Source organism: Ruditapes philippinarum, unplaced genomic scaffold (assembly GCF_026571515.1).
Source record: "Ruditapes philippinarum isolate M1 unplaced genomic scaffold, ASM2657151v2 ctg650_1_1_1_1, whole genome shotgun sequence".
In the NCBI taxonomy this organism is placed as follows: Eukaryota; Metazoa; Mollusca; class Bivalvia; order Venerida; family Veneridae; genus Ruditapes; species Ruditapes philippinarum.
Window position 1 is genome coordinate 419,286 of NW_026860878.1, and position 15,846 is coordinate 435,131.

The window sequence follows — 15,846 nt, forward strand, 5'->3', positions numbered from 1 at the left end:
CTATATGAAATAATGTCTTTTAAAAATCTTTAAATTAGAAGTACTTTTTGTTAAATTGTTTTCCTGCTGATTTTAATTAACTCATTTTTGGTTATACTATTTTAACAATACATTCAGCCTGCTTTCCTAGACCACTCAACACTATTACCAATATCACCACAAGTGAGAGACATCTGACCATTAGACTTAATGCCCGATATCAATTGATAACAAGTGATAATGACTGACCTTACAGAATACAGTCTGACTAAAAGTTGCTCAATTTTAACATAATGATACTGAAATCTTTTATGTTAATTTTATTTCACATTTGACAGTCCATGTGTCCTCATGATGTGTTAGTGGTTTCTGAATGGCGAAAGATATCTGTCCAACAGCTGTATTTCAATAATACCTAATATAAGGCTATTGGAAAATCAAGGAACCTAAAGTTCTGAGTACTAAATACTATATCATACAGATTTAACAGGATATAATAATACATTATACGGAATGAATACCTCGTGAATAACTGCAACAGATTTGCCAATCTTTGAATTTTGAACAGTCCATTTCAAAGTTAAAAGATTTATACATTGAATATAAATATTGAGCGAGCCTGGTCAGAATACATGGCACTGCAAGCTGGTCTGGGTAAAGGCTTTAGTCACTTTAGGACCCAGATGGATAAAGGTTAAATATATCAACTATATTATTAACATACCAACATGTGACCAGCACATGGTTAAACAGTTTAACTATATACGTACCAACATGTGACTAGCACATGGTTAAACAGTTTAACTATATACGTACCAACATGTGACTAGCACATGGTTAAACAGTTTAATCATATATGTACCAACATGTGACCAGCACATGGTTAAACAGTTTAACTATATACATACCAACATGTGACCAGCACATGGTTAAACAGTTTAAGTATATACATACCAACATGTGTCTAGCACATGGTTAAACAATTTAACTATACATTTGTATTATATATATATATCAACATGTTACCAGCACATGGTTAAACAGTTGAACTATATACGTACCAACATGTGACCTGCACATGGTTAAACAATTTAACTATATACATATCAACATGTGACCAGCACATGGTTAAACAGTATAAATATATACATAATAACATGTGACCAGCACATGGTTAAAAGTTTAACTATATACATATCAACATGTGACCAGCACATGGTTAAAAAGTTTAACTATATACATACCAACATGTGACCAGCACATGGTTAAAAAGTTTAACTATATTCATACCAACATGTGACCAGCACATGGTTTAACAGTATAAATATATACATATCAACATGTGACCAGCACATGGTTAAAAAGTTTAACTATATACATACCAACATGTGACCAGCACATGGTTAAACAGTATAAATATATACATATCAACATGTGACAAGCACATGGTTAAAAAGTTTAACTATATACATACCAACATGTGACCAGCACATGGTTAAACAGTATAAATATATACATATCAACATGTGACCAGCACATGGTTAAACAATTTAACTATATACGTACCAACATGTGACCAGAACATAGTAAAACAATTTATCTATATACGTACCAACATGTGACCTGCACATGGTGAAACAATTTAACTATATACGTACCAACATGTGACCAGCACATGGTTAAACAGTATAACTATATACATACCAACATGTGAGCAGCAAATGGTTAAACAATTTAACTATATACGTATCATTATGTGACCAGCAAATGGTTAAACAGTTAAAAAGTTTATTTATATATGTATCAACATGTGACCAGCACATGGTTAAAAAGTTTAACTATATACATAACAGCATGTGACCAGCACATGGTTAAAAAGTTTAACTATATACATACCAGCATGTGACCAGCACATGGTTAAACAATTTAACTATATACAGACCAACATGTGACCAGCACATGGTTAAAAAGTTTAACTTTATACATATCAACATATGACTAGCACATGGTTAAACAATTTAACTATATACGTACCAACATGTGACCAGCACATGGTTAAACAGTTTACAGGGCTGCAGATAACATGCGTATTTGCGTTATTACCCAATTAAAATGTCTAAAAACCCAATAGAAATAATAACTAAGGGTAAGAAAAAGTAAATGAATTCTTATTTATACAAACTACATTTGAACTGGTGCGTAATGACGAAAATTATTACTTAACGCGTACATCAGGCAGATCATACTGTTTCAGACTGTTTTAACCTTTAAATTATATAAGGCAACTTGGAAATCTCCTAGGCGAATAAACCATAAAGCAAAGTAGTAAGTAGCTTTTTTATTACCGTACAAATGACTACAATGAAGGTCAAAAATTTTGGGTAAAATGCATGAACTTGTACTTTATAACCCAAATTGGTTAGAGGGGGTAGGGTAAAAAATACAGAAATAACTCAAAGAAAATAGAAAAAACCCAATAGATCACAAAATAAGGGGTAATTACCCAATATATACAAAATGTTATCTGTAGCCCTGAGTTTAGCTATATACGTACCAACATGTGACCAGCACATGGTTAAAAAGTTTAACTATATACATGTACATACCAACATGTGACCAGCACATGTACGATCTGTTTCATTCATATCCATTTCCAACCCCGAGTGTAAGTGACCTGAAGGATTCCCAGATCCCATATCTCCATGGTCCATATCCATATGGTTCATTGTAGTAGTTGATGTATTCTATAAATAGAAAAATTATTATGTTAAAGTTTTGAGTACAGATTTAGATATTGTTATCGGAAATATTTTAAATTTGTGTACTAGGAAAAAAAGTAATTACAATATAAATAATGCTGTATGAAAGATTATTGAAAATATTACAACATTTCCAGAGCAGCATCATTTCGGAAAAAATAATTTTGGTTGCTGTTTTATTTGTTTGCCTGTTTGGTTTGGTAACTCTGACCTGGCTGTGGTAATTAACATTGGTTCTTAACAATGCCTTGTTAAGGTTAAAATTTCAGAAAAGTTTGAAGAAATTCTTTCAACAAATACAGATTTTATAGAGCGGACATAATGTAGATGAACTGATCAACTGATCAACCAATGCAACAAAGTGATTTCCGTACAGTGAGCCCCTTCTTCATAATGTGGTAAGCGTCTTTGGGTGTTTTTTTTTCAGTTGAGTTACTTGAAAAAATTAAAAATTTTAATTTGTTTTACTTTGCACCAACACCGTATAGGTCATAATAATGGCTACTTTCCAGCTTTACTGGTGGAGGAAGACCCCAGATGTCCTTTTGTGCACTATCTCTGGCATGACCAGGTAACAGTGTAGAACCACCAACATTCTGTAAGCTAGCTAGATAGCTTCCTAACATGAAAAAAATCCAAAGTACCGGTCGAGATTTAAACCCACAGCAATGAGGGGCAACTAAGTTGTTTAAAGTCAATGTCCCATAATGAATATAATTATCATTAATATAAAATTACTGATAATACATATACAGTATATCAAATTAATTGGAAATAACTATTTTTGGTGTTCTATTTCTATATAATCTAAAGTATAAAATGTAGCAACCTAAAAATAAAAAATCTATTATGCAAATGTATAATGTATCAACCTAAAAAAAAACTAAAACCGTACCATTCTATATTAAATACAGATTTTTTTCTACGTGGTAAAATAAGCCAAAATAAAATACATGTACCAGGGAAATAAGTACCGGTACAAGGACTATAGTCTGTAACAATATGACCTGATCACATTTTAGATTATTATTAAAAGGATATAATATTACTTAAATAAGGGATAGGAAGTAAATTAATACTACAGAACATTATTAAATAAAATAAAATACCATAAAAATGTGTTATTGTACAATAAACAGTAAAAATATTTTCAGAGTCACTCGTCCTGCAGGACGAGCAGCAATATTTTTCTATTTGTCCTGCAACAAGTTCTCTTAAATTCTATTTGTTATTATGAGGGGACAAGTGGAATTTTCAATCTCTGTATCATGCAATGTTTGTGACCTTCAAAAAAAGGTCAAACTGTTGACCCGAACAATAAAAAAAAGAGGTCAAGTTGAAACAGACTATAGTTAACATAACCTGTGGCAGTTCAACCAAAGCTTAAAGAAAGCTGATACAGTAAACTCAGTTTATAACATTGAATATTCAGGGGATGGTCTAATTTATGTCTTTAAATATATATTCGACAGGCAACCAATTTGCATGAAATCAAGAGTCAGGACCAAGGCAACAGCACTGTTATAAGCAATATTGTTATAAGTGGAGTTTACTGTACATAGTATCTAGTTTAAACAATCTAAATATCTTAAATGGACTTGTCAATCTTTTGTCAATCTGAACAAAACCATAAATTTTATCTCATTTTAACAAAATTTCAAAATAAGTACTGACTGTAAACAGTACAGACCATGACCAGACAACACAGATGTAAGTGCTGATCTTGGTCTGCATTGTTTGCACTGGTAAATTAATTTGACGCCAGCTAGGTAAAGGTTTAAACACCAAAGGAACACTGAAACAGAGAAAAATGTAAATGTAGTAACTAAATCAGGTACAAGAATGAAATTGGTTCAACATATGAGCTGCGTCACGACAAAACCAACATAGTGCGTTTGCGACCAGCATGGATCCAGACCAGCCTGCGCATCCGCCCAGTCTGATCAGGATCCATGCTGTTCGCTTACAGACCCTATAACAAGTAAAGAAACTGATAGCGAACAGCATGGATCCTGATCAGACTGTGCGGATGCCCAGGCTGGTCTGGATCCATGCTGGTTGCAAACCCATTATGTTGGTTTTGTCGTGACGCGGCTCAAATTTCTTGAAATAAAAGTAGTTAATAAATCCACCAGATCTGATCTTCTAATTTGGTTCACTGTCTGATAAACAAAGGTTGTTTTGGTGTTCAAAATGTATTTGTTTTCCTTTGTTAAATGTTGAAAGAATAGAAGATAAAAAAAATATCAATTACTTTATATCACTGCATATTTCTAACATGAAATAAAGTTTATCAGACAACAAACAATCTGAAGATCATGCTTGTTTCACATCTACAGGAACTAAACACATCCCAATCGGGGTACACACCTGAAACGCCATAAAGTTGATTAACAAGAAAGCAAAAACGATGACAACAGCTATCAGTGCCAAATAGACACGCTTCAACTGTCGTGGATATATCATCACAATACTTCATCTTTGCCTCTCCAAAATCTGTAAATGAAGAACTTATCATAATACTATTATATGCTTCAATGCATTGAATGTATGTTTATCAATTGTCCAAAAATTTGGGAATTTAAAATATTCTTACACAAAATATTACCTCACTTTTATAATAAATATTCTTAAAGCATTTTATTTGACCATGCAATCGCATGTTTTCTGTTCTGATACATAGCTATCCTAGTGTAATGTTCGTTTCTTTGTGTTTCTGTTGTTTTTTTTACTACAGTATTTGTACAGTTAAATAGTCCAATGCAAAACTAACAAATCCTGGTTCAAGACGCACACAAAGTGAATATTAGCCAGTTAAATCAGAGTTGTTAGAATACTCTATAGACATTGTAAAAAATACCTTTTAATTAACCTTGATGATTCAATATTTCAGTAAGGATGACTGTATAATTGGTTACAAACTTAAGATAATGACTTAGGTACAGAATAAATAAGATCACTGTTCTAAACAATTTGTTACAATGATGTAGAATATATTTAGTCAAATATTATAAGGTCCACTAAGCTAGGTGCTCTTTGTTTTGTACAGACAATGATGTTAAAATAATTTTATAGTTATTACCGGGTATTTGCCAAGTAGCATTTCAATGTAGATACAAAATATGCCACATGGTTTTGTTAAATGTTTGTTTGTTTCATTTTACACCTTTTCCCAACAGTATTTCAGTCATATAGGAGGGTTGTTCCTGGAGAGTTTCACCAGTACCAGACTACCTCCTCTGTGCTTAACTACCAAAGCATCTCCCGGGGATCAAACCCACGCCAGAGAGGAAACTGGAAAGTCATCGACTCTGACCCCTGGAGGCGGTCATGCCAAATGGTAGATATAAAATTAATACAATGTATATAAACTTACAGTAGTCATTCAACTATGTTAAGTACAGTACATGATATAAGGTGTTAGATAAATAAATTATATAAATAAATTAACTTTTGATATCATATTTTCTATAAGGCGGTGACAGGTAATTATTTACCTGTATAATATTTATAATAGAAAATGAGAGTTAGTGTGAGATGTTACATTAATTTTGTACTTAATTACATTGCTTTCAATGTAATATGACCCCTGTGTCACAATATGTATTACATCTTTTGTTTTAAATGAATCTACCACACGTCTTTAATAATTACATAAGGTAACAACATGAAATTACACTTTCCTTTATTATATACCTGTATCATACACAGTTACATCATGTAAATAAACATTGAAACGAACAAAGTGGCACATAAAAGTGATCCTGGACACTACCATGGTATAAAATATTAACAGATTTAAAAAGATCATTTAATAAAAGTTGAGAACAGTTTTGCAGTCAAAAACATATTTATCATAATTATCTAAACAATTTTTACATAATTATGAACAGTGCCTGGACATTTAGTACCGGTATCAATAATTGTCTATATAAAAACTGAAAAAAAAATTACTGTTTATTCAAATAAATGTAAACCTGATGTAGAATAGTCCTCAATACTTCATCAATTTAACCTGTTGAATTTGTGAAATTGATTTGCCAAATCTCCTTTAATTTTCACAAGTAGAAAATTTGGGGGGGTCCCTCAAGTCTAAAGAAGACTATCTTTTAAACTATTCAAAAAAAAAATGATCAAACAAAAACATAATTTTCATACATGACTTAAACATGAAACATAAACAACACAAAAATGACAAAAAAACATTCAAAACATGATATATAAATTACACACCTTTGAGCTCATTAAAGGACATGAGAAAGTTTGTTTTGTTATTGATGGTTGTTTTTGCAATGAAATTCTGCATATGCAAAATATTTATTATCTAAATAGTTTGATCATTTTTTGTATAAAATTTCCAGACTTTTTGTCTATGCCTTGTTGAAAACTTGTTTAATAACTGCCAAAATTTAATGGATTTGAAAATGTATAACTATGTTTTGGAAAACAAAAAAAAATCTCGTAAATGAAAATTAAACACGCACTTGTAAAAAATTTTGCCTTGTAAATATTTCTGTAATCCTTCTAACACTATGTCAGCAAAAAACTTATAATAAAAATAAAAAGAATTTTCAAATAAAAAACCAATCATAAACCAACAAAATAGTGCGTAAACTCAAATTCCTGTTTTCAAATCAAAGCATTCAATACCTTATTATAAAAGAACAAAAATCATGTAATATAGATTAATACTAAATAGTTCAAATATCTAACAAATTTAGCAAATTTTACCTTGTGCAATTATAATCAATGTATTAAACAAGATTTATTATATCACTGTATAACTCAGAAATCCTGTTATCTATTTCACGTTTTTATCTTTAAAATTGTCATTAAACTGATTACTGGTATAAGTGTTGAACTATTAACTCTTAATCTTTAATATACTTGAAAGTATGAAACTCAAAACAAAAGTGCATATATTCGCACGTTGTCGTGAATTTAGTACTTTTACACTCAGATTATTCACGTTTTATTGACATCACAAACTAGTTCAAATCATCATTGCCTTGTTGAAAATTCTTACAAATCTTGACCGTTTTATCTATAGTTTGCCTCATTCAATATCTGCCGTACTAGTCACATACTTAAATTTACTGTCTATATTTAAATTTGTCAGACAAGATTTAATTAAGTCACTATCAGTTATGTATTTCTGTTTAAGTGTTGTACGGATTCTTACACCGCCTGGATTCTGCAATATGTCCAGATAAGTTACAACCTATACTGACATCAGACGAGTGTTTATGTTTTCTCTATTCTAATCTAACAGAATAGATCCTGTAGTTTGTGTAACACAGGATCTCACTGAAAGTACATGTCAACAAAGCTAATACATATTTCCTCTATAAGTCATACGTGAACATTTAAAGTCACATGTATGTTTATCCCATTCTGTAACAAAAAATTTATTGATGCAAAAATTTGACTATCACATGCATACACATGAAAACATAAACATGTAAATTAGACAAAGCTTATTCAGGAGATGATATTATTATTATAATGAAGCAGGTGCTTCTTGCAATCACTTACAGTGGAATAAAGATGTGGGGGAGCATTTACATGTATTTTTCAAGTGTAAAGGAAAATTGGAACTAGCTAAGAATTCTTTTTAAAACTTTGCATGATTAAGAGAATCATGATTGAAAGAAATTTATAGAAAAAATTAGGTGAACACCAACTTCCTTTTACCTGCCCTTGGAAACGAGTTCATTTTGCGATTTTAGATCATTTTTGAGTTTAAAATTAAGGGCTATAATTATATCCAAAATTCATGTCAGAGTAAAATGGCCTTTGAAAATGAATATTATGATCTCAAAGACAAGTGTTATTGACAAGAAAGTATTTTAAGTGGAAGATATGAAATAAGATATTGTGCAAGAAGGTGCACATGAAACTTTAACCAAAGTACACTGACACTTGGGTTGAGTCTAAGGATATCCCCACTGAATTCTTCCAACAATCAAGTTAAAAAAGCAGGGTTGCTTTTTTCTCCAGTTTGTTGGAAATCACATTCCAAAACTTTTTGACAATTATGACTATCCAGCTAAAATATCTAACACTACAACTTAATTAAATCTTTTTTACTTAACATGAAAAAAAACCTAAGTAACTGTTTTTTCTTTACTGTACTCTTTTTTTTGTGTTTTAGTTTTTAAATTTTCCTCCTATGTATTTTTCTTTTCTAAATTGCCCCCAAAAAACACCCTAGTTTTCAAGGAATTTATTTATTTTATTTTAAACGAGAATACATTTCAAGCTATCTTTTAGTATGACAACCCGTACAGAGTGAAGGTCAAATGAAAATGTGCTAGTTTGAAACCTCATTAAAAGTTTATATTGTTATAATTCACTGATAAAATGTAAAACGTGCCTATGGATTTCTTTTTACCCTTGTATATATAAAGTCAAAGTCATATAAGTGCAATCATCATGAAATGCACCCAGGGCATGATATTGTCTAAATGGGTTACAAAGGTAAAAGATAAATATGGGTCACAAACGTAAAAGATAAATATAACAGGGTCATAATGGCACAGTGACATTGTGTAACTGGTAAACAGTGTTAAAAATTATATATAAGAAGTTTCATGATGTATTATCACTCAAAGCAATTTAACATTTAAGCACCTAATGATACAGCAGATATCAAAATCATCTCCAGGTCTGCTGTAACTTCATGTTCTTACATTATGTATAATTTAAGTCATTTATAAGCTGTTTATCTTCTCAAAACTCACTGTCAATATTATAAACTCCTAAACAGTGAAATCTTTCAAAGGCACTGGCAATATATTACAATAAATATTAAGTCAAACTCCAAAATGACTCATACATTACAGGGATCATATGGTCAGCCTACACATCAGTCTGATTGCATGTCCATAATTAAGCATGGTAAGGGTTTAAACACAACTAAATTCCTCATAATGTAAAGTTAAAACCAATGATATAAATATTTTGCAATAGTACTGTATAACCTACCCTGTTTAACCCATTACTTCATATACACGCCTTTTAACGCCTTTTTCACCCCCCCCCCCCTTTTGTTGTCTCAAATGATAAAAAAATGCCTTATTTAGGCCCCAAACACTTGTTTTTGTTTGAGAAATGTTGTTAAAAAAAGTGACCTCTTTTTCGGCGCGGCCCCCCAACCAAAAGATACATCAGGGGGTTGCCAGAAGGGGGATGTGCCCCCTTCTGTTTGGGGGGGGTTTGAAGGGGGGCGGAGTTCCCCTCATCGCCAAGAAAATTTTGGACTTGCTAGAGGCTGTAAATGACCCCAGATTGATCATAAGGTAACGTGTAACCAACGCTGAAAAGCATTTGACTCTATCTCAATCCATTGAGAAGTTGCAGCACTTTGAAATCAATTTTGATGGAAAAAATCAACGCAAAATAGTGATTTTTGGCAATTTTGAGATGTCCCCTCGTTGCCATGGTAACAGAAAATTTAAGCCTGAGCATGTTGTTGCAAGGGCAATGGTCCAGTCAACACTTGTGCCAAGTTTGGTTAGTGTTGAAGCAGTTTTTATAGTATTATAGCAATTTGAACTTGTAACGGGAGACTTTTCAATGAAAACAGCCATTTTTCACAAAATGCTCATGAAGCAATGGGTTAAATTATATATTCATACAGAAAATAAGGTTTTAAAAAACTATTTCGCCCAATGATCTAAAGTATTCAAATAAGGAAGTTTTTATAATCACTGTGTGTTTAACTGACATCTTAAATCTAACATTACAATCATGCATATTTCAATGCATGCATGAATGACATTATTTCACCTTGCCACTAATCAAACATACAGTTTGTATCTTGAAGTGAAGATTTCCATACATTTGATGATTGAAAATAAATAACTAGAGGTATTACATTGAAATATTAAGATGGGATTTTATCACAACACATCCATGATCAAAGTATTCTTTAAAGGCACATTATTATCACTCAGAAACGAATAATAATGTTACCTTGATCTTACGAAAAATCAAACTTAAGTTTTATAATATTTAAATAATCATTAAATAATAATAAGAGTATGTTAGATGCTTATTACCGAAAAACAGTATTGCTGATTAATAAATTTTAAAAAGTAACAAAATGTAAACAAAATAGTATTTTCACTTCCATACAAAATACTTAATTATTATTTTATGCAGATAGTAAAAATGACAAGCGCTCTCATTCTGCTAAGCTCAGACATATTCTCGGCATTTTTTTAAGGATTTTGGGATAATGACCCATACCCATGGAATTGGGAATTTTAGCGGTGTTTTGTTAAGAATTGGGAAGAAATGCATGACTGAAATTTTACAATGATTAAACTGATGCAAACAATAACTGTCTAGGATGGCATCTTCAAACATTTTAAGCACTATTACAGTGAAGGAGCCCTCAGATTTTAAAAGATTTTAGAATTTTTATTCAATATTTTTATTTTGTAACTTGCAATTGGGAATTTTTTCCTGTGGATTGGGAAAATAATATACTATTTTCAATTGGGAATATGACCCAATAACGGCTATAAAATAAGCCAAAAAAAATCCCTGTTAATTCTTAAAACTTTGAATGACGTTGATCATAGAAAAAAATCTTTCAGCATAAATATTTATTCAAATCTGTAAGTTAATTTAAATCTTATCTCAAATAAAGTAAACTTTTACAAAACTGTTTATAAACATTTGTTGCTTTTCATTTCTTTAAGTAAGGCTGTAATTAATAATTAATTTGTTCAGTTACGCAATTCTATTTAACGCTGATTCTGACCTACTTTTAAAAATAACTGGGTTAAAATATAATGTTGACAGTTTAGGCTTTTACTATGATTCCTAAAACACCAACAAACATGATATATACGAACATCGAACAAAAAGTGAAATGACACAATTAATTGCGTTAATGTAAGCATTTTAAGACATCAACGTCAATGACGTTTATGACCGTTAACAACACTCCAGTGAAAAAATAATGCGGATAAAGAATGACATGCATTTCGTCGATTCGATGGAAGATGCCGTCACATCAACGTAAAATATTACAACAGTTTACGACATTGTTGCGATGAATGTACTGTATTTCAGAGGGTGGTATTCATAATATGTTTAAAGTGCAAAGGTTACTTCTGTTGTTGAGCATTTAGTTCATAGTTATTTCATCATCACGCATAAAACGTACATTTGTTATCAAGATATATATATATTTTAATTACAAATGTCTGTATCATAGCATGGTACTTTAAAAGTACTATATGAAATGGAAAGAAAACACCACTTAATATATGAAAATATGTCCAGAGCTCATAAAAATATCACTCAATATGGAAAACATGATCTTAAATTGAAGAAATCGTATCAGCTTAAAGGTACGGCTGCTATGAGCTGCAGTTGGTTATATTTATTAAGGACACTGAAATAACACTATGAATATTAAATTTTTAGGCTTACATTTGTATGCAACTTTTAAGTCCCAAAGAGTTCCCAATTTAAAAAAGTTTATGATTCATGCAATGTACCTTGCGATTGTAAAATTTTGTAGCATTTGCTTAAAATAATAGCATTTACATAATGGTTGTTCTCCTACAATAGTGACAAAAGTATGAAAGAATTGTCTTTTTCTGTTGATTAAAACAGCTCACAAATTTATCAGTACTATTAGTATTGGAACTATGGAACTTTTGTTTTATTCACCTGTTTTGATTTAGAATTTATGTGTAAACAGTTGGATAAAATACACTTAACAGTATTCAATTATTGGCTTTAAAATGAGCTAAAAACAAACTCATTAAAATCATATCCTAACTGTCGCTCCACTACCCTTCTCTAGGTAGCGAAGTGCAACAGATTGAAAATGCTGATCTGAGATTGAGCTAAAAACCTTTTGAAATATAGATGAAAAAAAAGATAATATGAATTATTTTGCCTTACCGGTACCACATTGTGATGATGATGATGGCCAGGCATCATAGATGATGTATTCATTGTCATATCCATGGTTAACTCTAGTTGTAATAATGTGAAGATCTATCTTACTATTCTAATGCTCTTGTGGTTCAATTCTTGTTCTGAAAATATAAAATTATAATTATTATAAAATGATGCTTATGTTGTTTACTTGATGTAAACCTAAGGAGGAAAATACATGTAATTAAAAGTTTGAAATGAAAGTTTAAAGTAGACATATTATCATTTTAATTTTATTCCTAATCATATTAATTTAAGTACACATTTATAATGTTCTATGCATAGCAGGTAATATTGACCAGTGTCCAAATGAAATTTTACCCTTAAATTTTAAATCTGCAAAAGAATCTTGTGGTGAGAATAATGTTTCATAAGGGATGACTAGAAATTTTCAGGAAAAGCAACCTTATTACCAACAAAAGACAAACTACTGATTAAAATCAAAAGACAAACTTACTAATCGAAGAGACCAGGCATGTATTTAACTCAAGGACAAATGATTTTATTGGTAGAATCTATAATAACACATTCCTTTATCATAGTAGTCAGGCCTGAGCCCACACATTTGTTGGTAGGTGAACTTAAGTATTTAGATACTGAAATGCTTTAAGCTGCTGAATAATGAATTTACATTTGTTGAGCTTTGAATTTTGAAAAATCCATTCAAAATTAAACAGATTTCAATATATCAAGATAAAAAATTTCAGCAACCATGCCATTGTAAAGAGCCTGGTCAGACTGCACTGAAGTATAAGGCTGGCCAGGATATAAATTTGTGCCATAAGCTATTTATATTTAATTTCAGCAGATTAAAAAATACTTATGAGTTTATTTCATAAATGGACCAGTCCTTAAAAGAGTATTAAGTTGAAAAAACTGATCAAACCAGACGTAAATCAGACGGCTTCCACATAGATAGGGAAAAATATATAGGACAGTTGTGTAAATAAGTACAAAATAACAATGACTAAATGTACTAGAGCTTTAATGTAAATAAATGAATAACATAACAATATTGTATTACCAGTATAATGAGGAAGTCCAAACATTCAGAGTTCATGTCAGTAAACAATTTAACAGTCATGATATTATGTGTAAGCTACTTTGTTTTGGTCAGATATCAAAGCCTTAATAATTGCCATGTTTACAGGCAAGTTTACAAGTATATGTTTTATGTTGAAGTATAATTTACTGTCATGTTTCCATGATCTGAGTGGAATAAATAAATTGAAATTAAAATTATTATATCATTATACAGCTGGCAGCTACAAAACCTACCCACGCTACCAGTGCATGCACAACTGTACCGTCTGATCATGGTCTGCACTGTTTGCTATTCAGTTTGTACAAAATTTTGAAAATTTCCCTTAAAGTGATGAATGGCAGGTTTCTTACAGATTGAAAAATGAACAAGTCTATTTCAGGTATTAAGCATGGTTAAGGCCTTAATGAATAAGTGGTACTGGATCATGTGACAAAAAAAATTATATAAAATAGCCTACTTGAATATTGTTTTTGAATCATTAATACACCTGACCTTGACATCACTCAGATAGGACCTTCATCATATATCACTATACTATCTAATATCATCAACCCTGATTCTGCTAAATTTGTATAATGGACTCATCCTGTTTTCAGTTTGGAACAGTCCATTATAAATTCACAGGGTTTCAGTATCAAAAGAGCTCAACAGACAACTTAATTTATGTACAGAGCAGACAAACATAATTATAGGGTCTGGTCATCTTGTCCTGGCTCTATATTATACAATAATGACAATAATTATGTAAGTTACTACTGGTATTCTATAGGTTTAAATAAAAGAAATTCAAATACATAAGAATTACAATCTGTGATGAACATGAATATTCAAACTCATCTTCATGAATATAGAAAATTGTGTTTGTTTGTTAAGGAAATTATCATGAAATTTGAAAAAGTATTAAAAGTATCATTTCTTTATCATGAACATGTACTTTAAAAATGAAAGACTGATGAGATAAAATGCAGATTTTCATTTTCTGTACATGGTATATTCATTGTAAAATTTTCTTTGTTTCACTGTTATGAAACATATTTTCCATATTAACACTTCTAAGTGTCTTGCCAGATCACTAAGTTCTTCTAAATTCAGTCAACAAGGAAGTGTTTCGATTTTTGTAAGGTAAAAAAAGAACATAATATTAAAATTCAAGTTGTTTTTTTATATACTGCATGAAGCGTGGAATGAAAACTATCATATTTCACTATGGTTATGGCCATTCATGAAACCTTTTCTTTCATACCATTCCATGAAAATAAATCCTGTTTTCTTTGGAAAAAAACTGAACATCCTCTATATATAGTATTTTCAATTGTTTACTGTTCTCAATGTCTCCCACAAGGGAAGTTTTACATGAAGCACAAAAGTGTGCTATTTCAAAAGACTGAGGTGTGGATCTTTCAGTGCAAATTTTTTATCAATGCAAGATCTGCAAATGCCATTAACAATAAATTCATGAAACAAGTCCTGTGTATGGTCTGTTACAGGGTAAATTTTGTCCAGTCATCAATCAAGGTTATAATGTGGGCAATTCACCAATAACATTTTATTTGGATGGGCCTACCTAACTTGGCATTATACCCTGTAACAGACTATTTTAGGCTTTGACCTCCAAGTGTGACCTTGACTTTTGTGGTAGGGGTCTAGTTTTTGCGCATGACATGTTGTCTTATTATTGTTTTATATAATTTGTGCTAAGTTATTTTATAATTCTTTGATTGTTGAAAAAGTTACATACCGCACACAAAATATACCCTTAAATAGACCAGACCATATTAAGCTTTGCTACTCAAGTGTGACCTTAACATTGAAGGTAGGAGTCTGGCTGTTGTAAATAACACATTGCCCCATTATTGTGAACATTTTTGCCAAGTAATTTAAAAATCATTTGAACAATAAAGAAATTATGTACTGCATCCATAAAAGACCATGTTAAGCTTTCATCTCTAAGTGTGGCCTTGACCTTGGAGATAAGGGTCTGGTTATTGTGTCTGACACATTGTCTTATAATTGTCAACATTTATGCCAAGTGTTTTCAAAATCTATTAATGGATGATAAGTTATGCACTGGAAGCAAAATACACCCAATAACAGACT

General features: G+C 31.0%; 1 protein-coding gene across 10 annotated transcripts in view; it reads right to left on the reverse strand.

Moving 5' to 3' along the window:
• LOC132713689 (high affinity copper uptake protein 1-like) overlaps nt 1-15,846 on the reverse strand; it is a 45,160-nt gene that overhangs the window by 21,158 nt on the left and 8,156 nt on the right. For 4 of the 10 annotated variants that reach the window (XM_060696352.1, XM_060696359.1, XM_060696351.1 and 1 more), the window contains exons 1-3: nt 12,669-12,803; nt 5,109-5,234; nt 2,586-2,723 (exon numbers count right to left, since the gene is read on the reverse strand). In XM_060696352.1, the coding sequence (XP_060552335.1) occupies nt 2,586-2,723; nt 5,109-5,204 (234 nt within the window). In that variant the 5' untranslated portion in view covers nt 5,205-5,234; nt 12,669-12,803. Of the gene's footprint in view, nt 1-2,585; nt 2,724-5,108; nt 5,235-7,469; nt 7,602-12,668; nt 12,806-15,846 lie in introns of those variants that run through there. The other 6 variants (XM_060696354.1, XM_060696355.1, XM_060696353.1 and 3 more) reach the window with 4 other exon arrangements.